The following is a 25,022-nucleotide window of genomic DNA, read 5'->3' as shown; positions in this document are numbered from 1 at the left end:
GCAATAGGAGGTTTAAATATTTTCTTCTGAATAGAAAACCAGGTGGGAGAGCTTAGATTTAAATATACCTATGTGGAATATTAACATCCTACATAGAAACGAAAGAGATTATTTTATTATGACCTTCCATAATCTAAAATTTATTTGTGTATTGTCTGTCTCCCCTGCCTAGAGTGTAAGCACCACGAGGGCAGGAATTTGTGCCTGTTTTGTCCTTGACTATGTTCCTTGGACCTAGAACAGTACCTGACACACCATAAGTGCTCAGTAAATACCCGCTCGGTAACTATTTTTTGAATGAACAAAATAAGTCTCTGATCATCTTCTTGGTAAATGCTGGCTAACACAGGACACTCCCTGCTGGAGAGGTTCCCTGGTCATAGGGCTGAGGTGAGACCATGGGAACAGTGTCCTCTGGGAGGTCCTAGGGACACTTGGAATTGTGCCCAGGACACAGACAGCGCTGAGCCTGCACCAGCTGTTGCCAGTTGTGCTACTTTCACAGGTTCAGACACAAATTCTCTCTCTCAAGATTCTCAGAGAACAGTGTCTCCAGGTGTGGTGGTGACAGGTGATGCTGTATCCACACTGCCACACCTGGCCTGCCTGTCCTTAACGACCCTTCTCCCGTGACAGCCAGTCAGCCTGTCAAGCTGGGCCACGCCTCTGGAGCCCCCTTGGGAGGGCAGGCTGACCATTACCTTCCTCTAACTGGGATGGAGTCCTCCAATAAGAGGGGCTTGAAAGGCAAAATTTCTAGGGAAAGGTAACATGTTTCGATTTTTTTCTTATATTGAACAGGTATCCCAAGTGTTAATCTGAAAAGAATTTTAACATTTACGAATCTGATCTTTAAAGTTTATGAGGGAAAGGAAGCCCAGAGCAATTAAGTAAGTGCCAGCCACAGTCGCAAGCAAGTGATTGTGCCTTGGCTACGGAAAGCTCCAGGAACTCAAGACAAAAGCATCCACCTTTTGGACCTCTGTCTTTTTAATTGCACTGTCTTCCATTATGTTTTCCCTGGCCTGATGCCTTTTATAAATTAAAATCAGGCTAAGTTCATGGTACCTGACGCTCAGGGCAGACAGAGGAAGGCAGCCTCCTAAGAATCGTGTTTTCAGGATTTATCCTGAAGGCTGAGGTGCCCGTCAGTGTAATGACAATGATTCTGGGGCTGGGAGACCATCATGGACTGAAACCATCTTCCCGCGCCCGGGGCCTCGGGCTCACAGGCGGAGAAAGGGTGAGGTGAGTGACAGCAGGAGCTGTGGGGTCTGAATAATTCATGTGTGAAGAACTTCTGCAGAGCTGGGACCAAAAGTCATTGACTGGTTTAACTTTAGAAACCTGACTTGGCGTGGAGACCTCCCTGCCCAAGGTAGAATTCGAGACTCCTCCAGTGAGCATCCCACGTTCCCGGCTCTGCAGTGGAACGGCCAGCAAGCAGGGACACACAGGCTTGGCAAAGTGGGCGTGCTACGCGCGACAGGAACCCTCTTTGCTCATTACGCCCATCTCCCCTTTCACATCCTTCCCACTGGTAAACCTCCCCCTTCGCCCTCATCAATACACACAGTCACACGTGCAGTTTTACCACCGCCATCACAGGTAGAATACAACGAGGGTCAGGGAGCCCTGGCTGCTCGATTTCACTGGGCTCTGGTCAGTTTCTAATGTGAGGTCTTGCCCTTTACCCACAGCCAGCTCTGTGCCTGGGGTAGCGGGCTGGGGCTTGCAGCGAGGAGGCAGGCTGAGCGCAGGGGCAGGGGCTGAGGCTGCAGAGGGTACAGACTGCAGCAGGGACACGGGAGGACAGTGGGATGGAGATGTGGTATGCAGAGGTAGGAGGAAGACACTGGAGAGGGGAGGAGAGGGTGTCCAGGTTCAGGTGTGGGAGGTACAGCCAGGCTCTGGGGTGGAGCTGAGAATACCTGATTAGTGGTCCTCTCAGCTGGGGGCTCCTTGGACTTGGAGGGCAGCAGGGCTGCCAGACTCTGCTAAGACCAGGGCAGGTGGGAGCCAGGACTGACTGGGGAATCACACTGGCGTTCCGTCCGCTCTGCTCTCCAACCCTCTTCTCTTTCTGCTCACCCCCTCTCTTATCCATCTTATCAATTTCTTTTCCTGTTACCTCACCATATAACATCATACCACTTAAAACTTTAGCAAAGATGAGTGTATTTTTTGTTCTTTATCTCATAAATAGAAAGTTTAGAAGACGTTTTTGTTCTTTATCTCATAAACAGAAAGTTTAGAAGATGACTTTTAAATTCTGTGTGACCTTGACTTAATGTATCAACAGGTTTAACTTGTTAATGAGAAACTCCAAAAGTTTCCTCACCCTGATGCAAAGGGAGGCATTCGTTTGATTTAAAACAACTCAGAACCCTAGATTTTGGAATTTTTCCAGCTCAAGAGAATATTCTCTCCCAAAATTAAACATCTTGCCTGGCTACTAGGAGCTCATTCAGAGGCTCACCAGTCCCAGATCCTCCCTCCCACCTCCATCTCCTTGAAATACTCACAGTTTCCACATCGCCAATGGCTGCCACAAATTTAATATCAGAAGGTCTCAGAGAGTGGACTGCAAAGACAGGAACCCATGGAGGAAGGTCAGAGCTACATCCCGGACCATGTGAGCCAAGGTCACCAAATGGGAGAAGCAGACACCTGTCCCCCGGCCCGAGGACAGCCTCTGAGGTTGAGTCTGCCGCCGTGGAAGTGCAAAGCTGGAAACCAGGCAGTTGCTGGGAGCCCAGCTTGAAAGAAGTTTACTCCTCTCTGGAGATCATGTTGTCAACTGAACTCAAGATCTCCAAATACATGTCCCGTGGAAGGTCACTCATGGCCCTTATTTCCCTCTCCTGGCCCTCTTTCTGCTCTGGGCCACCATTAGTAATAAGAGAGCAACACATCAAAAGGAAAACCATCTGGGTTCAAAAGGCATCATGTTATCACGTTAGCTTGAAGATTTGCCAGAGAACAGCACTCCAAGCCTGTGAACACACAGAAACGCCAGATCAAGCTGCATGCAGATGGCACAGCGAGAAACCTCCAACCCGCCTGGGCCACTGGCATTCTTAGAATTAAGTCTCCCTAGAAACCACTGACATACTCCTTGGTCACGTTCCTGCGGCCTCCTAAAGAAGCCACTTCCTAAGAAGTATGGCGATTTCTTTTTCTACCCACACGCCTTACATAGCAGAATAGTAAGAACAGTATGCTTAGCTGGAAACCCTGGCAAATTATTACAATGCAGACATAAACAAGGCCATTGAACATGGTCAATGATGCAGCTGGAGCAGAGGACCAGCTCAGGAGTAATGGTCACAGCATCCAGGCATTAGGCAAACCTAGCCCATTTTAGGAAAAATATGTCTAGGCAGCCACTATGGCTACACTGTAGGATTAGGGGAGGCATGTGAGTGACCAAGCTCCAACCCACAGCTCCTGTGACATGGTCCACCCACCTGCAGGTGAGCTCCCGGAGGTCACCCTCACCCAGGCAAACCACTGCTGGCCCATGTTGGTTTTATCTCTGAGTGGTGTGTTGGGCTCTGTCCCTCCATAGAAATGACTGAGGGTGACAAAAGAGGAGGCTGAAGGACTAAGGATGGGGAAGAATGAGGACCTGAATGACCAAAGAGTGCAAGAGGAGAGTGGTTGGAGCCTCTGCTGGCCACACCAGAGAGAGGACTCTGGCCTTTCTAGCTCATGGCTCAGGGTCACGTACCTGAGTTAGAAGGCACTTCGGATCCTGACTTCCGTGGGTTGCACGAGAATGGAAGACTCTTCGAGGTCTGCCACTGAAACCAGACATCAGAAACATCAACTGCCGTGTACGGAAATCCTGCAGGTCCTGAAAGCTTGGTACAGAAATGACCATGTCCTTGTTCTGTCTAGGCTCAGAATCCAGAAGCACCAATCGTCCATAGTTATGTTCTTCTAACCCTATACCCAATTCACCCAGCAAAATGGGGCATGTGTCTACTGGCAATGATTGTAGCAGGTGGCAGGTAAGAACAGTAGAATGGAGAGGGAGGGAGGATGATAGAAAACAAAAACCAACTACTGGGATAACAAGAAAGTTTTGGAGATGGATAGTGGTGATGGGTGCACAACAATGTGAATATACTTAACACTACTGAACTGTACACTCAAAACTGGTAAATTTTATATGTGTATTTCACTACAATATGAAAAGAAATCATCAAGAGACCCAGCATATCTGGACTAAAAAGTTACCAAATCTATTCTATGCTATTATATTTTTTGTATTATCTACTTTCCCTCTTTAAATTTGATTATTTATAGAGCAGGTATAGGAGGCATTCTGTTTATTTGCTGCTGGTAACTGGATAAAGTGGAAACCAGGAGACTCTCATGTCCTCACTGGGCCAGCACATATCCTAAGCCCAGACGGGCTGCTGAGAGCAGAGGAGGGACTGGGTGACCAGTGCTCGGATCCTCAAGGCCACTGAGCCTCCTCAGATGCCCCTGCAAATCCAGAGCCGCCTCTGTTGCAAAATCACATGGAGGGCTCTGGGAAGGGAAATCACATGTTCTCTCCCCAGAATTGAGAGTGAAAGGGGAGATGCTCCAATGGGGGAAACATGCAGAACTGAGTTGCTTGACCACCTTTCTCTATCACAAGGAGACACAAGTTAATTTCTCATGAATTACTGATTTCGGTAAGACATAAAAGCATTTACTCTCAATTCTTATCTTGTGGATGTTCTGGGAAGACCTCACTCAGATGCCTTCAAATAACTCACAGTATCTGCTTCAAGGCTCAGAGAGATAACAAGCCCATTTGTAACTCTGTCTGGACACTTCTGGGCACCACCTGCTCAGTCTGCTGGGATGAAAAGCCCCAAATTCCAGGAGATACACTCATGCTCTCTCTGCTCTGCCAGGCAGCCCGACTGTCCCCAGGGAAGCAGCGTGTCCAGCCTGTTCCCTCAAGGCCTCTGGGAGGGACCTGCTAACTTGCATCAAGACTTAGATTCACCCTCTAGAGGGGAACTCACTCCCTGACCCATGAGGACAAAGCCCTGACCTCCGGCCATAGTTGGTCTTCCAATGCATTCTCTCCAGGAGAGGTATGGGCCTGGGTGCTTCCTAAAAGAAAGCAAAAATAGTTCAGGTTATCCAGCTGGAATTAACTCCCATCATATTTGCAGCTTTCATGCCCTTCCTCCCAGCCCTACCTATGTGGCTTGCTCAATAATATCCCTTGTGTTAGGAAAGCCCGGGTACCATTCCTCCAAGGTTCACCTTCATTGCTGGGGACACTGCTTCCATTAACGCAGCCTATTAAGGCAGAAGCCCCGGGTTGTAAAGCAAAAGTGTTATCTGGGAGAGATCAGGAATAACCCTACATCACTTATGGGCACATTATCACCAATTCCTTTATTGGTTCCTGGCAAAGGGTAGAACTCTTGAGGAGAATAATGTTGGACAAATAGTTGCTGTTGTTCAGGAATCCAGGACAAATCAGGGAAGGTAAAGGATATTCTGAAATAGCCTGAATGGTGGTATAAGCTTTGGAGAAGAGCTAATCATGGCATTCCCAGCAGCCAAGACTGTACATAATGGCTGGACAGGGGCTGTCTTGAGGGGTCTTAGTGAAAGTAAGGTGAAGGGAAGAAAAGTAGGTGGGGAGATGGCAAAGACACTGCTCTCATCCCAGCTAACACTGGGCCAGTCTTTTAAGGCATTTTTTTTTTAACTTTGCATACATTTAAAGAATCATTTTATGAGTTCTCCCATCAAACATTTAGATTTTTAAATACATAAATAATAGTATAGTACAATAATAGCACTCCCCTAAAGGAATCAAAACCCCACTCACAGTGCCATCACCCCTACAACCAAGAGTGGTTTCACGTGTTCACACCCTCGTGTCCATCAGGCTCCTGATCAGTCACACTTCTCACTCAGGAGTAACCAATGCTGATGCAATTTTGTATCCTACAAGCTCCCTTTAATGTTGTATCATGAGCTTTCTTCCCATTGTTACATGATCGTGATGCTTACTTTCAACAGCTTCATGAAACATGACACTGATATGGAATCAGAGGTCTGATTCCTTTGCCTCCTTTGGCTTCTCTCCACCCAGTTTTCTGTCCAGGGTACACACTCCCTGTAAGGGCATACCATGCAGGGACCCCCAGACAGCAACAGACAAGGCCAGAGGGAGGCCTGACCTGGGGGGAACAGCTTGATTTCTTTTCCACCCCAGCCTTCTTCTGCAGCCTTACTTTTTGACCCTGAAAACAATCCATCTGAAGTTTCACGAGGAACATGAATATATTTCCAGTTCATGCCCATGGTGAGATCAGGCACTGATTTCCATGTTGGACCTTATAACACGAATGATGGCTATAACCTGCCCCCAGGTCTCAGTGACCCTTTTAAAATCCCCAGAACAAAGCTTTCTGGACAGAAAGAGTTACAGGATGGGAGGGCCCAGGGGTGTGGACAAGCACAAAGCACTGGGAAGGGCTGGAGCACAGGGTTTGTAACTGGAGGGGAAGGGAGGGGAGGGGAGGGGAGGGGAGACAAGGCTGCAGAGAGAGATGGCAGCTGGGCTGTGGAGCTGTGAATGCCAGGCTACCCCAAGAGCAACAGGGAGCTGTGACCGGTCTCTGTAGAGTCAAGTGTTAGGGTGTATTTTAAGATGATCATCACTCTGGGAGTAACAGGGTAGACGAATTAGCAGGGCAGAGATTTGGGACCATTTTTGTAACATTCTTTTTAAGCCAGGATAAAAATGTATGTGGTAGCATGTATGAAGTTTCTAGGTACCAGGCCCTGTTTTAAGCACTTACATGAAATAATTAATTTAATTCTTACAACAACTCTATGAGATAAATGCTATTATCCCCACTTGACAGTTAAAAGACAGGCCCAGGAAGGGTAAGTGGCATTTTAAAGGTGACACAGTTAGCAAAGGATAATGGCAGGGTTCGAAACCAGCAGTCTGGCTCCGTGGGCCGTGCTCAGAACCAACAAACTAAGTGTAAGTCACAGCCTAAGATTTAGACCAGGGATTGGCAAAGGCCTTCTGTAAAGGGCCAGACAGTCAGTATTTTAGGTTTTGCAAACCATACAGTCTCTGTCACAATTACTCAGCCCTGCTGCTGTCCTGTGAAAGCCACCAAAGATAATATGCAAACAAATTAACTTTATGGAGACAAGTCTGAATTTTATGTAATTTTCATACGCCACAAAATACCTTTCTATTTTTCTCAACCATTTGAAAACCCACTTGTGGATGTCAACAAACTGCTTTTAAAGTTTCCATGGAGAGGCAAAAGCCCCAGAATAGCCAACAGAATATTGAAGGAGAGGAACAAACTCAGAGGCCTGGCAGTGCCCAACTTCAAAACTTCTTATAAAGCTACAGGGTGGTATTGACAGAAGATCAGACAAACAGATTCATGGGACAAGAGAGACAGCCCAGAAACAGACCCACATAAATAGAGCCTACTGATCTTTGACAAGAGTGCAAAGGCCACACAATGGAGAAAAGACTGTCTTTTCAACAAATGGTGCTGGAGTAACTAGACGTCAATGTGAAAAAATGAACCTAAAAATGTAAAAATCATCCTTAGCTCACAGGGCATACAAAAAGAAGCAGAAGCCTAGATTTGGCCCATGGACCACTGTTTGCCAACCAATGCCTGATCTAGATACCACTGAAAAGAGGTCATCAAGGCAAAGTGGGAAGATGGCATCTCTGGTGATCGGCAATAGCCCTTGGCCCCAGGCATCCCACATGGGAGCCTGGGACCTACCTCTAGATCACCAGGCTGGTTGCCACCATCACAGCCCCTCACTGGGCTTTGCCAGGACCTTCACAACTAGAGGAACGCAGGTACCTCTCCCGTGGTCTTAAATGTCCCATTCAGCACACCTCCTAGTCCTCCAGGCTTTAAGTATGAGAGAGAAAAAAGAAATGCTCCTCAAAGAAAGGCTTTGGTCCCTGCTACAAATAGTATTTTACTTTAAAAAAAGAAAAGATTTTTATGACCATGGATATGCTTGTATTCTATAGTTTATACATTAAAAAAAAATTGAATACTATAAGCGGAAGATCTAGCCCACTGCCTGTACAAAGCGTATATTGAAATGTGTTGATTTTGATGAAAAGCGCTGTTGTTTCATTATCAAAACAAGCCAGAGAGATAGATGTCATCATTAGTACAATTTTATAGCCACAAAAGTTAAAATCTTCTTTAGAGAGGTGGGGCTGGATTGACAGCTCCTACCTGCTGACTCGAAATCTAAAATATTTTAAAGAGTTTCAAAAGAGGTGGTTTTTGAAGACGATAGATATCTTTCCCTGCAGTCATTATAGAATCTTCTGGCCCTAATTTTTCCCTCTGCAAACATTCTATCATGTACTTCCACACTGTGTGCATACATGTGTGTGTGTGCCCATCTGCTGAGAGTCATGAAGGCACCATGAACTTAAGGGGTCAAGAGCCAGGGAAAAGGAAAATGAAGAGAGTGAGCCCAACATTTGATGCTGCTTTTGCCCTTGAAACTTTTGCCAAATCATGGTGACAGGAATCAGCAGGTAAGTGGTTAATATGCTGAGCAGAGCTTCAGGGAGCTCCATGGAGCTGGGGGAAGCAGGGGAGTCCAGTGCTCATCAAGGAGGAGGGGCCCTGGTGAGTGTCCCAGGCTCTTAGTTGAAACTTCAGAGAACTAGACCCTTGGAAGAAGGGTAATGTGGAAATAGACCAGTCTCCAAAAAGACTGAAGCCCACCTTTGAGTGAGTTTGATTCCCAATATTAGATTAGGGTGATCTGCCCCTACCTAACTGCTTGCCAAAAGCAAAGCCTTTATGGAGGAAAGATATCACCATCTAGAACATAGAATTATATAATCTTTCATATACAACGCCCAGCTTCCGATTTTTAAAAAATTGCCAGGAGACAACACCAAATAAACAGAAACCATGAGAGAGAAAACCAAAGGGGACGATAGACAATGAAAAGAGGTGGCCTAATGTGGGAACAAATGGATACTATCTGCAGCTTCATTAGCCTGATGCTTTGTTCCCAGGTGGGGCGAGGCGTGAACCCATGGGATTCTCAGTGGGGCAATCCAGACATGAGGAGGAGGAAAGAGCAGGGCTGAGATACGCTCTTCACGTATTCCCGGCTGGCGGGAAATCTGTGTGTGTGCTGGGAAGACCTGCAAGAGCCCCATATGAAGTTAAAGTGAAGAGAAACTTGAGAATTGGCTGCAACTCTGTGTTCATTCCCCACTCTACACACAGACTAATATGCAGAACCTTAGCCTTCTTCACGGGGCTGTTGGGAGAACAGGAAAGTGCTGGGTGAATAGTGGAGGCTGTACACAGGCTCGGGGTGACTTGTGTCCCTGGATGAAAGGAAGGCGCATGCCCTGGGCAGTGGGGAAGACAGCCAAGGCCAACACATGGAATTAAAGCCACTCTTCAGTGTATATTAAATTTGAGGGCTCTTTGGAAAGTGTAATACTCTCACAGCAACCCTAAAGGGTAAGCAGATGCAGGATTTATGATACCGTTGGCATGTTTACAGGCTCAGGGAGGCCAGGTGACTTCCACCAGCTCACACAGACCACATCGGCAAGGGAAGGGTCCAGACTCGCACTGGCACTGCCATCCACTAACCAGTGAGCCATCCTGGGGACCTGGGGGAGTGGGGGGTCCAAGTCAGCCAGGGTTCATCTACTGTACTGTTTAGGGCCATAAGCAGGTCTTTGGGGTTTTTCTGTCCTTTCCTGCAGCAGCTCATCCCCAGTCACACCTTGGGCCTGTGGGATGCTGCTGTGGACCTATGAGCCGTCACTGCCCACGACTACCCGAGGGGGCTGTGTCAGAAACCACAGGGCATTTTGTGTGCTGCTCCTGCACCAGTGGTGCTCTGAGGAGCACAGGCTGTGAGGGTCCTTCCATCAGCATGGTGCTCGGTAGTCACAAGGCACAGTCAGGGAAGGTGACCCCAAGGGCCAGAGACTCTTTCTGCGGTAGCTAGACTGACCTCTGTCTTAGAATTCAAGAATGGCCGATGTGGGTAGATCTTTGAGACCATCTTGTTTAATATCTCAGCAAACTAAGACCCAGAGAGGTTAGCAAACTCACCAAAGACCACTCAGCAAGTTACTAAAGGCCACATGTGAAACTTGAGCCTCCCTAACCTAGTCTGGCCTGCAAAGGCTTATGTTATATGTGCTGTTCTACAGCCTGAGTTCCCAACGTATGGAAATGTATTCCTTTCCCACATCTACAAGAACAGTATTTTCAGCTGCCCTTGCCCATCAGTCAATCCAGATTTATCATCAGGATGTCAGAGAATGATGCAGGGTTAACACAATGACAACTTTTGGGTAGACACAACTGCTACTCTAATGAGATTATAAAAAAAATTAGTGATGATTTGGGAAGTCCCAAACCACCATTCTTTAAATAGCCATGTCTTGTGCAGACAACCACGGGAAGACAGCTGTTACAGATTCCATTCCAGACAGAGACAAATGCCCCCTCCTGTCTCCGTCTCTGATGCCCATCCAATGCCCGACATCATACATCTTGTGCCCCAAGGGAGGGAAGAAGCTTCTAGGGAGCAGTCCTACCAGGAGAGAGCACATTCAAAGTTGCCTTGAGGTTTGGTCCTTGGCTCACTGCGTGACCTCAGACAAGAAATGCTTCTCTTTTAGATTATATTTTTGTCGATTTCCTCTTAGGAACAACTGAGGCAGAGCCAGGAAGGAACAACCCAAAGAATAGGGTCCCGTGGTGAACGTGACTGAGTGATATGTGGGCAGTAGCAGGTCAGAGACCTGACCCCTCCTCCACTAATCTCCATGATCACTCGAACTCCAGCTTTGTCTCAGCCACCATGGGCCAGAATTTAAAGGGGACTGGGGCCCCCCAAAGCTGGATGGGAGCAGAAGCAATGATTAGCCAGCTCCAACAGGAAGGGGATTGCAGGGAACTGTGTGGGGGCCTCACGTCTCCCCCATCAGGAAGGTCTCCTCCTGGAGGCAACTGGGAGGTTCTGGCAGGAAGAAGGGAGCATTGCCTGAGGACCACTGCTTCTCCCCGAGATGCAAGAATGCAAGAGGAACTTGATGCCTAACTCAGGAGAAAAGCACTTGGCCTCTCCAGAGCCCAGCAAACTCCTTGCTGGGCCTCTTTCTTGGAGCCAGGCACACAGATTCACCAGCATGTTGCCTCTCTTGACTCAAGACCTTTGATATCTGAAGCCAGCAGGCTCATTCTGCCCAAAATACCCCTTGCACTAGGACATTTCCTCGCTGAAGAACCTCAATAGTTCCCACTTCCCACGACAGCAACTCCAAATTTTAGGCTTGCTACATGATCTTGAGCCAGTCACTTAACCTCCAGAGGGCTCAGTTTTTTAAAATGTAAAGTAAAAGGTTTGGATTAAATCATGTTAGAAGTCTCTTCAAGCCAAAAGACCCCATGATAATCTCTCTTGTTCTCATCCAGGGATTTCAAAATCCCACTTTACCCAAGTCATCACCTCCTCCAATACCACCCCTCACACCAGTCCAACAGGCCTGCTCCCTGCTGCTCAGCTCTGCCATGTTGAGCCCTGACTTTGCTTTTGGGTATGTTATACCCCCATCTGCATGCCCTCCCTGTTCCTCTGGCTTTGTCTTAATCCCACACATCCTCTAGCACTCAATCGAGTTTCACCTCCCACGTGAAACTTCTCCAGCCCACATTCATCTCCCAGTTCTCCGAATCCTGTTGCTTTTATTACAGCTACTTGCACCTATTTTGGTACTTAATTCTCCTCCAGTGATTTTATGCAGATCAGTTCTCTCTCCCCAGAGGGTTCCTCACATTTGGTTTATTATCTCCCAGCCAGGCTCAGCCCAACTCAGGTTCTTAGAAGGGTGCTCAGACAGTTAACTGACAGCAGCCAAAATGCAACTTGATGAAAATGATGATTGACAATAAAATCCTAAAAATCTACAAGGTGCAGATGACATCCCAGGAAAGCAGGGCTCCTGAGCCCCCAGAGAAAAATCCCCCTGTGCTTGCTGCTCAGAACAGGAATTTGGAAGCAAGTGAGTGAGCTGCAGCAGGGATGGAGATGGGGTGGAGATTCAGGCATCTGACGCAGAGGAGAGTCTGACACCAGAGTTCCAGGGATGGAACTCTGCCAGCGGCTACACAGGTGACTCAAGCAAGTTCCCTGCCTGCACCCCCACCCCTCAGCTCTGTCCACAACTGGAAGGACTTGGGCCACAAGAAGTTCATCAACGCTGCTTTCTACTCTGATTTGGGGAGAGAGTATTTCTAGAAGGCTGGACTGGCAACCTCCAGGAAGGACTCTAGGCCCTTGTGAAATAAACCTTGACAAGTTTTCCTTGTTGTAATAATGAAAGAGGCATTCCTTTCCTTACACAATGGGTTTACCCGGTTCCCACCTTCGGTTTTGCAGTGGCAGGCCTGGCATGGGTGTGTTACCAAGGCAAGAGTTTTCACTCACAGGTGTGACAGTCTCCGGGGGAACTTCTGGCCCACGCCAGGAAAATGAAATTCTAGCAAAAGCTTGTATTTTATTAGATTCCTTGCCAACTTGCTTTAGCCATTGTATTCTGAGATAGTGAGGTTTCAGTTTTCTAAACCGAAGCCTGTTTTCACCTGGTTTTTGTTGAGCCCATTTAAAAGCTCAAGCAAAAATCCCCTGTTTTGGTTCTTTCCTCCCTTGGGCTCTATTGTAATGCAAGGAGGTGGTGAAAGGCCCTGGCTCTCAACTCAGACTCAGGACTGAATTCTGGCTCCCGTGCTTAATTAGCTGGATGAGCTTGGGCAAAAGTTATTTAACTTCTGAGTCTCAGTTTTCTTATCTGTAAAATGGGGAGAATAGTACATCCCTCTTAAAAGGAAGCTGTTCTATATGCTCAGTGTTTAGCATGGGGCTTGGCTGTTCTAGGGAATCTCACACCATGAATTTAGTTTGAAGTGATCCTCAAATGGTAATGTCCCAAGTGCCTGGCACATGATGTTTATATAGTCTCTGAAGACAGGCATCTCCATTCTAAGCCTCAAAGAGTCTCACAAGTAATTTTTCAAGGAGCCAAAGCATCACACATTAAAAAAAAAATAACCAAGCACATAAACAAACAAGGTATCCAGGAGCAAGTATTAGCAGAAGAAAACAGAACAGAAATAGATCAAAGACTTTGGATCCTGAAATTATCAGACAAAAATTATAAAACTACTATGTTTAAAAAAAAGAGACAAATGAGGATATTTATAGGAACACAAAATTATTTTTAAAAGTAACAATGCAAATTTGGTAAAAAATGAAATGTAAATTAAATTTAAAAAATAACCTAATTTTCAAAATCTTCAATGACTAGGTTTAATGGCAAATTAGACACAACTGGAAAAATGCACAAACTAGGATGTGTGTCATAATGAATTACTCAGAATGTAGTATAGAAAGACAAAAAGATGTAAAGCTGGAAGAGAGGCTAAGAGACATGGCACATAAAGCGAGAAAAACAAACATGTCATCAGCACTACAGAAAGAAAAGACAGAAATAACGGAGTAGGAGCAAATATTTCACGAGATATTAGCCGGGAAATTTTTAAAACTGATAAAAGATATTAAGCCACAGATTCAAGACACACTACAAATGCTGAGCAAGATTAATTCACAAAAGACTAAAGACTAAGTTACACCTCCAACAACATGAAAAAGACATATATACACAGTTGTTTATGACAGCCTTACTTAAAATAACAAAATACTGGGAACAACTAAATGCCCACATTGGGAGACTGGTTGAATATACATGGTACACAAGGGAATAGCCTACAGTTGGAAAAAAATAAAAAGATCTCTAGACAGATATAGTGTAATTTTAGGATATATTGTTAAGTGAAAAAAAATCAAGATACAAAAAATGTTTATAGGATATTATCTTTGTGTAAGAAGGAATTAAAAATAATAACATATATTTGCAAACGGAAACATAGGAAAGGTATGAAAATAATGAAATTGGTCATCTACAGGGATGGGTGGAAATGGGATGGAAGGACTGGGGACGGGCATGGGCTTCTCCGAGTCCATCTTTTCATATAGTTTTGACTTTGGATCTATGTTAATGTTTTACGTATTCAAAAAATAAAGTAAAATCAACAAGAATGGGAGAAACTCTATAACTGAATACAAACTACTTGTCAAATAGATAACATAACCATTCAGAGAAAACAAAGGCAAAAGAATTAATCCAAGTGACTTCGAACAAAGTATTTTGATTATACATCCTGAGGGGAATATATTCTAAAGACGAAAAAAAAAAAAAAAAACAGCAAAGAAATTTTGAACTCCATTTGTCTGTGGTGGTGGTATTATTGTACTACTTGCAGGATTGTGTTATATGTATTGTAGGATTCAGCAAATGAATAAATTTATCAATGTTTTTGTAACCCTGGTATGCACTGTAGGATAAAGACAATACAAATCAGAAATAGGGGAAGAAGATAAAATCTTAATTCTAACTAAAATTAGAGAGAACTGTATAAATTCATCTTTTTAAAAAGAAAACTATATTTCTTGGCTATGTCCACTGAGAGAGCTTAGACATAATGACACTTTAGCAGCAAAGAACACCCCTAGCACCCGAATCTTGGTTTCTAAATAAAATCCCCTATCAATTGGCACTTTAAAGATATTGCTAACTGCACGGCTAGGGTAGGGGAAAATAGATTAGCCTGGAATTACTTGTTCCAGTAAGTTAGAAAAGTGCTTAAAAATTGATGGGGAAACAGGAGTCACCTTGAAGGGGATGCTACTGGTCAAATTGGTAAAAAGTCGAGCATCAAAATTAATAATGAGAGCACTGGATTATGACATACTGACTGATAAAAAACCCCATAAGTCCATTTAGGTTTTATCTTTCTAATATAAAAAAGAATGGGAAGAGAAGAGAATATTTTTATGGAGGAACACCAACTACCAATAGTAGAAGGAATGACAGACATTTAAAAATCACCATTCTATGTTCACTATGATAATAATTCAGGCAAGAATCATCAGTAGATGCTAAAGCCATCGGGTACAAGAACAGTCACATGGTATCACAGTATCTCCCTACACATACTTATAAATCACATGGGCGAAGGTACTTTTATGAGGGAGAAATTTGGCAGACACTGCCTTAAGCAAATTATCAAATTTAATACCACTAATTCAAATATTTGCTAATATTTGCTAATATCACCTGTATCCCCAAATGTGGCAAATCAAGGACACAGTACAATCTTCTTTGCCTGAAGAGCTTTATCTGATTCTAGTAATGGAGAAACAGTTTGGACAAATCCAAATTGAAATGCACACCAAAAAAGCCAGCTTCAGTTTTTCAAGGACATAGAATAAAGAAAAAAAGAAAAAAGTCTAAAGAACTATTCTAGATTAAAAGGGGTTAAAGAGGCAGCACAAGCAAACGCAACGTGTGGTCTTTGGTGAATCTAACAACCAACGGCTGGAAAAATGAACAAAAGAATGAAGTCAATGAATTTAATTCACCACATTAGCAGGTTAAAGGAGTAAATTAGGCAATCATCTCAGTAAGTGCAGAGAAAGTATTAAATAAAATTCAACTCCCACTCATGATTTTTTTTTAAAACCTCTTCGCAAATTAGGAATAAAAGAGAACCTTCCTAGTGTCATAAAGAGTATCTACAGAAAAGCCTGTAGCAAACCTCACACTTACTGAAGAAACATTCAACACTTTCCTTTTCAACTTGGGAATAAAGTAAGAATGCCTCCAACCACCACTTCCATGAAAAATTGTAGGGGAGGGACCAGCCAGCATGTGAGGAAAAGAAAGAAAAGGTACACAGGTTGAAAAGAGAGCAACCAAACTCTCATTCTTGGCAGATTATGTGTACAGAAAATCCAAAAGGATATATAGATAACTTATTCAAATTTATAAGTTCAATTGGTTCAAAATTTTAAAAAATTTATTTCTATAGACCAATAACATTTTCAAAATAACAATTTAACATTCCATTTCTCTGACAACAAAAATATTATATAGCTAAGAATAAATTTAACAAAATATATGCGAGGCCTCAGAGAAAACTATAAACTCTATTTTCCCCGACTTGATTCATAGAATTAAAAGCAATTTCTATCAAAAGCTCAACAGGTTTTTAGGGGGAGTAGAAATTGACAAGTAGTAAAATTTATATGGAAGTTCAAAGCCAAGTCATTTCTCAAGAAAAACAAAATAGAAAGACTTGTTTTTCCCAAATAATAAAACTTACTATAAAGTTATAGAATTAAGACAGTGTGATTTTGGCACAGGGATAAACAAAGGGACTAATAAAGCAGAATAGAGTTTTAAAACAGATGCAAGCCCATATGAATCCTTTATATACGAAAAGAGGAGGCTCTTCAGAGCGGTGAGGAAGCAACTGACTTTTAATAAATGGTGCTGAGGCAACCAGGTATCTGCATGAAAAAACATCAGATTGGGCCCTCCTCTTACACTAGTCACAAAAATCAGTCCCAGATGTCTTTACAAAGAACCAAGTGAGAAAAGCAAATGTGTAGTTTTTAGGAGGAAATATAGGATAACATCTCCTGCCTTGGGGTCCTGAAGATAAGGTCTTAAAGTAGACATAAAGAGCTCAAAGCAGAAAAGGTTAAAAACTTTTAGAAATGGAGAGACTAGAGAGAGACAATGGCCAGACCAGAGAGGACACTAGAACTCTGACCCACAGGAGTAGGCAGGCAAGGAAGCCCCCCCCCCCCGCCACCCCTGTTCCCTGTGGCAATCAGCCTGAAACAGTCAGGACTGCAGCTCCCCTATTTTTTTCCCTGCTTCCAACTCAGGACCAACCAGAGAAAGCCAAGTATCTTCCCCAAATGAATCACCTAAGATGCCTCATTTCTAGTTAGCCGCCTTCAGCTAGCTTCCCATAGCAACAGCTGCCAATCAAAGCACCCCGACCCCAAGCCTTCCTGCTTTTCACCATCAAGCTTTCCCACTCTCCTACCTGCCTTGGAGTCTCTGCCAAATGCAAGTGATGGTGGCTGCCTCCCTCGCTATAGCATCCTCTGAATAATCAGCCTCCATTTGTTCCACCTGGGTGGTCTCCATTTCTTTCCCGCCCCCAAATTAAGACTCTTGCTCACTTAAAGTCTCCATAAAGAGAGTGGAGAGACAAGCTTCAGAACAGAAGGTATCTGTCAGCTATACCAACAAAACTGAAAAACTCCTTAAAAAAAAATCAGTGGGAAAAAGGACAAACCATAGAAAAAATGGGTAACACACTTGAACGTGCACTTCATAAAAGAGGAATTCAAATGGTCAATAAACAGAGAAATTCCTAAGCCTCATGAGTAATCAGGAAGATGCAATCTCCCACAGTAAGCAGAGCAGGTGTGGTCTTCCCCCTCCACCTTGCACCCCACCCAGAGACTCAGCGAGGGTGACTGACAGGTCCTAGGTAAGCAGCAGAAGTAGCACTTGGACCCCAGTCAGCCCCCAGGTCTCTGTCCCCACCTCCTCCTTTCCCTCTAGGGGCTGCAGGGCAAGTCCTTTCTAACTCTGGGCCCAGGCCTTTCAGGTGGAGAGAATAAAAAAATTACTGAGGCCCTTTTCAGTTTAAGATATTCTGCCTTTCTGAACGAATGGAGGAAGGAAGAGCCAGGGGTCGGGAGAAGAGGGGCAGAGGCACAGTCTTCTAACCACTAGCTCAGGAGAGACCCAAAGCCCTGGCTGGTCACTCACTCATTTCAGTCAGGGTCAGTAGCACTGAAGAACGTGGGCAATCCTTTAGAATTTAGCATCCCGAAATCTGCTTTCCTGTGTCCTTTTAGCAAAAGCAAACAGCCCACCTAATGATCAACATGTGCTTATCATTCGCAGTATTTCCATTTTAAGAATCAAGGTCCATGGAGGTAGAACTTGCCCAAGGCCACACAGCACAGAGAACTAGAAGCCGGGTCTTTGTGACTCCTGCACCCAGGGTTTGCTTCCCCACCACATGGCTGTTGCCCATCTGCACTTCTCAACTGTCCCGACACCCGCCTCTCACCCTACAGCTTTGGGCACTTAAGCCTCAGCATTCCAGCCCGCTTGGGGCTCACCTGTGCCTTCTGAAAAGGACACACTTCTCTCCCGAGCTCCATGGGACACCAGCAGGGTTGATTCACTGGTCGTCCAGTGAGCAAAAAGCAGACTCACCTTGCCCCAGAAGCAGCAGCAGCCCCAGAAGGAAGGTGCGTGGCCGCAGCCCCATGCCACAATGCGCCAGGCGCCTTGCGTCTTGGATGAACCTTTTCCGCAGATGACAGGCTATCACTCTTCCTCTGGCTTTTATGCTCCTGTGTTGTCTGATAGGGTGCCTGTCATAAATTTTACTGTGTTCACCTTTGAAAGAGGGCAGTGGCCAGCTGTAAATGATAAATATTAACATTTAGGCAGATTTCTCAAGGTAGATAGGTCAAAGATGGATGGTATGTTCTAGACGAAGGTACCAGAAGACCCGTGTTGGGACTGGAAATCGCAGACACTGAGCTGGAATCACAGATCCGTCACAGCTGTGAGAGCGTGGGTGCGCCCCTTTGCTTAGCCTCAGCTTTTCTGCTGTAAGCTATGGAAATAAAAGCCATTAAAATAATAAAAGTGAAAGTACTTTCTAATAACTGTAAACCAAAATGCCACCGTCAAACGTGAGCTCTCTTGCTGTCAAATGTGTTCCCGCAGTGTCTCCGGAGCGCCGCTGGGTTCCCTGGTCTGCATGGAGCAGAGAGGTTTTCTCTGACGGCGCCCCCAAAGCCATGAGTGGCTGGGACTGTTGGGCTGATGTGTGTGCCACACATATATTGTCTGCATGTTGAACTGACCGATACAAGCCAGAGAGGTGAGCCGCGGAACTCATCTGATAGTATCAGCTATTTTCTAGGGGCAAACTAAGTCAGACTGCTGGGCTGGGGCTAACCTGGGCAGACAGAACTGGAGTTTAAAGCCTGGGTGACGAAATATCCTTGAGGGCGAAATTGAAGTTTTTTCCTGCAAGTGTCAAGGAACAGTTGCTTTTGGTTAATACAACAAATATACTGAAATCATCCCTGCGTTTTGGCCATCCTTATGGCAGCGGGACAGAGAAACTAGCTTCTGAGATCTAGCTAGGAGTCTGGAGCTGGTTTCTATTACCCAGCCTCAGATCTTGCTCTGCTGACATTCTTCTCAATTGTTTAAAATTACACTTATAGCTGGGTTGTCTTAAGTATAAACTGAAGGGAAAAATGGTGGCCCTTTGTTCCTGGCTCCCTGATATGAATGTTGTCTCCCTTTCTCATCTGCTCAGAAAAACATGACTTGCCGGTGACCACTGATTTAGCTATGCCAAAGGTGCAGCCTCAGGGCTGCACAGAGGCCTCAGGTCACACCAGGAGTGTTGAGGCACTGACACAGCCAGCCCAGCTGGCCATCGGCTGGGCCTGGAGCCTGGCAGGGAGTGGCTCACACAGAAGGAAGAAGAAATAAACCCGAAGGCAAGTCTCCAGGGGCCACTTAGGCATAGATGCTTCTGTTATCTTCATTGAACTGCTCACAAGCTCAACAGGAGACCCAAAGCTGCTGTCTTCCCTTTAAGGATGTTAAGATTGCACCCAGCTCTAGGCCACCAGCAGCTTGAGGGAGCAGCCCTGAACCTACTTGGACTGAATGAGTGTTGACAGGTCCCCAGTCGTGCTTAGGCCAGTTGGAAGTAGGGGTGGGAAGTGTGGGCAGAAATAGCCTGGCTCTGTGATCCGTGTATTCACATCTGTCTTTCTGCTTTTCTGCAAGACCATCATGGCCCAACCAGACTGGCACACATACCAATCTCTAACCTCTTTTCCATTTAGAAAAACTGAGAAATGACTTAAAAACATCTTTAACCTGTGTGAGGCAGTTATATATAGTACAGACTGAATTCCCTCTTAGATAAAGAAAAATCTTTGAGTTCTGACAATGCATCAAGGAATTCTCATCAACTGTAGGGCAGCTGGAGCATAACGTTTCTTGGGCACACTTGTCAGCCTCTGTGATGTGCTCTTTCCATGTGTTAGCTTACTTAGCACCTATTACCCGTGTGATCTGTTAGCAGCTGTGAAGACAAGGGACAAAGGACTCACCAAAAGCCAGAGACAAGCTCCAAAACTTTATATACTTTTGTTCTCTGATTTTTGCTACTAGCATGTCCTAAGAGAACATGTCCTAGAGAAGGAAAGATGCTCCATTTCAGATTTTAGCAAACATTAGCAGATGTTCCTTTTGGGAAAGGCACAGGCCCATGAATTCAAATCTTTTTTAGGGACAGCAGTCCACACCTTGGTCAGAAGGCTGGTGACTGAAAAAGTTGAGTGTTTGCTGTTGTCCAAGAATCCACAAGGGGGTGCTAGACCAAGCTTTGGCCCCAGAGCCCCTGCGGATTAAAGCAACACTGGCCTCAGAAGAATACTTTTCAAATTGAGGGTCACAACCTATTATTACTCCATAAATTTAATTTGGTGGATGATCAGCCCATTAAAAAAAATGAATGGAGGAAGGGCTTCAAGATAGCAGAACAGAAGGACACAGAGCTCACTCTCTCCAATGAACACATCAAAAATACAGTGAAGGAGGCCAGAAGGAGAAAGAAAAATGCCATATGATGTCGCTTATATGTCAGATCTAAAAAAAAGGACACAAATGAACTTACCTACCAAACAAAAACAGACTCACAGACAGAACAAACTTCTGGTTACCACGGGTTAAAGGGGATGGGAAGGGATAAATTGGGAATTCAAAAACTGCACCTCTTGGGGAGTGATGGAAATGTTAGCTATCTTCATTGAAGAGGTAGTTCCATGGGTGTATACATTTATCAAAATTCAACAAATTATACATTTGAAATATGTGTAGTTTACTGTACCATGCCACAATAAAGGTGTTAAAAAATACATCTTCATGTGAAACAATTCTCACAGAATACCTACTGAACTTTGACAGATTTTTATATAACTGGAACTACAAGGAAAATGAAACCTTGTTTCATGAAACCAGACCCACAAGGCCCTACTGTATAGCACAGGGAGCTATATTCAATGCCATTTAGTAGTCTATAATGAAAAATAACATGAAAAGGAATATATATATATATATTATATATATATAAAAAACTGAATCACTATGCTGTATACCAGAGATTAACACACTGTAAACTGATTATACTTCAATTAAGAACAAATTGAATGGAATATAAAATATCTGAGGGCATTGCATACAGTAAAAGTAAGTAATGTTTCAAGAAACTTTGAGCTACACATGGTGATGTGATACGTTTTTCTAAACATGGGTAACAGATAAAGAAAAACTGAAAATCACTACCTCAGAGAGTAGTAGATTAGATCCACAAAGAAATTCCTGGACTTCAAGAAAAAGAAAATAGATTTGTTCTTCCCTCTGGTTGAGGATACAGCTACACCAAATTCCAGTGTGCTAGAAGCAATGCCTGTGATTTGGATCTGGGTCTTGGGAAGAAAGTACAAATCTAGCTTTTTGGTCGTGAGCAAAGAGTAAATAAAATTGTTGTCTTCTTTCAAAAGGAAAAACCTAGTCCCTGGCTCCTTGGTGAGCTCTGCCAACATGGTAGAAGTGTGTACCTGTCCTCTCGGACAAGTGCCCACTGGTGCCTACTTTAGGAAAGGCCCACAGCTGAAGGGTACACACCAGAACTGTGAGAAGGGCGGAACCAGAGTACTGTCTATTTGAGAATAATCTGCATGGATGCCAGTGATGCCCAGAGAATTGTCTGCCCCAAGTTTCAACTTTTCTGAAATACCTGCTGGCTTTCACCATGGTGACCTTACATCACTCACTCCTGCATGCAAAGACAGGGCCTTTCTCTTCCTGCCATCTTGGCACCTCCAGAACCCCTCCCCACCATGGCACTTAGGTTGGTATCCTGCATATACAAGGCCCTCAACAAGTCTTCATTCATTGGTTGAATATTCTCAAGGGGCAAAGAGACAACTGGTTTAACCAGGCCAGTGTTCTCCAAAACCCTTCCCAGTCACAGATGTAAAAGGAGGCTTGGATTAGGACTCTCCTAACCCAAATGTTATCCAGATGCCAGTGTTCCTGAGTATACAAGATGCAAGATTTGCATGCACACATGTGCAAAACATTGTCCAATCTGAGTAACTAAGCAGATTTAGCTTCCCTAGGGCAAGTGATTTTCTTATAATCAATATACTAAAGATAAGAAGAGTTTAGTTAAGGAGTGAAAAAGTAAGAGACAAAATGAAGAAGTGACCAGGAAAGTATGTCTAGAAAAAATATGATTTTCAAATATCACAGCCTTATTAATAAAAAGAGAAAGAAGGACAGGGAAAACCCCAGTAGACCATACACTCGATGAAACCCAGCCTCCTTGTTCTCTACTATGTCCCTAGCAGCTGGCATGTTGCCTGTGGTAACAGGCATTCATCAAACATGGGATGAATAAATAAATGAGTGAAAGTCAAAATAAAAAGAAATAGACCAAGACTACTATAAAAAGATCAGCTCAACAAGACAGAACAGAAAGATGAAAGGAAGACAAATCATGTTTTAGGACAGAACAAAGAGTCATCAGAATAACGTAGATTGAGGAGAAAGAGTGAGGCACGATGCTCCAATACCACGAAACACGATGGGAAAAAATAATGGAGAAGCAACACTGAGGCTCACAGTTCATGGTCTTCCCCAAGGTTGTACCATTATCTTCCCACCTAGTGGTTCTCAAGCCTGGCTGCAGATTGGAATCACCTGGGGAGCTTTTAAGACAAATACTTGTGCCTGCACTTCACCCTCAGACTTTCTGAATTAACTGGTTTAGGCTGGGACTCGGTATCAAGATCAATGGTGGATTCCTGGGGAGCCAGCCCTGCCCAGTGCCCAGCACTGAAGGATGAAGAGAGCTTCATCTCTGCTGCCCTGGATGAGCCAAAGGTCCACAGGACAGTGGCCTGATGCCACAATAGTCTGTGGATGCTGACAAAGTCGGACTGACCTGGCAGCCTCCGCAGAGAGGAAACCCACGGGAACACACTGGGTAAAACGCTGGGACTTTCCTCTGAGGTCAATAGTAGATGGGGAAAGGGCCAGATTCTGGTGCCTGGAGAGGCCCAGCCATTGAGCACCAGGATGTGTGGGCAGCTCCAGGTCATCCACGATGACGGTTATTACCTGCAGTCGTATCGTCTTCATTGTGTCTCGGTTTCCCAGCCTGTGAGACTAACGACATGAATTCCATTCTCTCATATGCAGCGTGAAGAATGGAACCGTGGCAGCTGGGGAAGGGGAAGACGAGCCGCCTACTTCGAGCATACAGGGTGCTCCCCCTCCCACACAGCCCTTCGTGCAGAGCAGGGCACTGTCACTGGCTGACCCTCATTTACAGAGGGGGAGCGTGGGGTCCCCACAGCATGAGCCCTGACATCCTCCAAGCCACACGGCTGCTCGCTTGCTGGTCCCTGTGTTTCTTCTACCACCTCCAGACTCTGGGCTCCCCGGTGCTTCCCAGCCTTCATGCCTCCCAGCACATGGAAGATGGCGGTATTCGCACAGCACAGAGTCCGCTGCTGGGGCAGTCTGCAGCCTGAGAGGATCAGACGGAAGTCTTGAACAGAAACCCCGGCCCCCGACCCTGGCTGAGCAGTCCTGAAGGGGTGGGGGGGAGGGGCAATGCCTCTGCCCATAAATACGCCTTAGTGCGCCTACACCCAGGTGAAGACACTAGCATTTGCTAAGCACCTACTAGTTGCTAGGCATCTTCTAATCAAGCTCGTTTAATACCAGCTATGTTCAAGGGGTTAAAAGCCTCAACTAAGGTCACTCAACCAGTAAGTTGTACAAACGAGGTTCTGAGCCAAGTCTTCTACCTCCAGATCTGTTAGTTCCTCCCTGGCATGACTGAGACGAGCCTGGTGAAATGACCTTAACCACCCCTCCGGAGGGAAGTCCTGGGGAGGCTCTTAACTGAGTGCTGGTGGAGAGTACCATCTGTTTCAAGCACCTGGCTTGGCAGGAGAGTTTGGCAATGTGACCATTCTGTCCTGGGTGCTGAGTCTGAGCAGACCACCCAGCCTGACCACCTCGCAGCCCAGGCCCAGGCTCAGGGCCCCCACTAACCTGTGGAGGAAACTTGGCTTCTCCTGGTGGAAGCACCAGAGGCGTTGTCCCCCTCGGTACCATCTCAGGAGAACCAGTGAACCAAACCGGGATGCTCTGCTCCACCCCAGCTGGTGGACTCCCAATTGTGACCACCTTTCCCATCCTGGGGAGGATCCCAACCAGAAGCAAGAAAGCAGCAGGGACTAGGTCAGAACTGGTCAGAAGGCACCTGAACATGTAAGAGCCATCTGGTCAGTTCTGTCCACCTGTATTGTACGGAGGAGGAAACTGAGGCAAAGAAAGCATCAGGGCCAGTCTGTGACTCAGGGCCTGAATTAGGGCTTGGATTCTCTGATTTCAGTCCAGTGCTCTTTCCTACTCATCATGTAGGGCTGAATCACCTGGACCACCTGCAGTAATGGAATTTTTAGTCCAGTTTTACAGGTAAGAAGTGAAACCCCAGAGAACGTTAGTAACATGCCCAAGGTTGCTCAGCTGCCAAGGATAGTACCCCAAGCCCTTGCCCTCTACACTGCAGCCCAGGAGTGGCTAACTTCAAGCCAGAGAGACTCCGCACAGACCCTGCCCTGGCACGATACCAACATACAGCCCAGGGCCCACATGTCCAATCTTGGAAGGGGAGTCCCATGGAGACAGGCCAGCCGGCATGGCCAGTAGGCACTGGAACACAGGAGACACTCTTCCCTGGACCTTCTAGAGCTGAGATCCCACGGGGCAGGGCCGGGGGATTGCCCTGGTTGAGAATTCTCTGCCGACCCAGGGGCAACCTGAGGGGTCCTCTGTTACATGGCTAAGCTTTCCCTGATTTGAT

The 25,022-nt window shown here is 45.4% G+C and overlaps 1 protein-coding gene across 6 annotated transcripts in view; it reads right to left on the bottom strand.

Moving 5' to 3' along the window:
• PLB1 (phospholipase B1) overlaps positions 1 to 25,022 on the bottom strand; it is a 169,512-nt gene that overhangs the window by 95,205 nt on the left and 49,285 nt on the right. For 3 of the 6 annotated variants that reach the window (XM_032497269.1, XM_032497271.1, XM_032497273.1), the window contains exons 3-6: positions 18,251 to 18,459; positions 5,060 to 5,121; positions 3,734 to 3,806; positions 2,526 to 2,584 (exon numbers count right to left, since the gene is read on the bottom strand). In XM_032497269.1, coding sequence (XP_032353160.1) covers positions 2,526 to 2,584; positions 3,734 to 3,806; positions 5,060 to 5,121; positions 18,251 to 18,459 — 403 coding nt within the window. Of the gene's footprint in view, positions 1 to 2,525; positions 2,585 to 3,733; positions 3,807 to 5,059; positions 5,122 to 18,250; positions 18,460 to 23,087; positions 23,202 to 23,263; positions 23,676 to 25,022 lie in introns of those variants that run through there. The other 3 variants (XM_032497274.1, XM_014563507.2, XM_032497272.1) reach the window with 3 other exon arrangements.

This window comes from Camelus ferus, chromosome 15, assembly GCF_009834535.1.
Source record: "Camelus ferus isolate YT-003-E chromosome 15, BCGSAC_Cfer_1.0, whole genome shotgun sequence".
Classification (NCBI taxonomy): Eukaryota; Metazoa; Chordata; class Mammalia; order Artiodactyla; family Camelidae; genus Camelus; species Camelus ferus.
The sequence above is the reverse complement of the archived record's forward strand: the minus strand, read 5'-3'. Positions and strand labels throughout refer to the sequence as shown.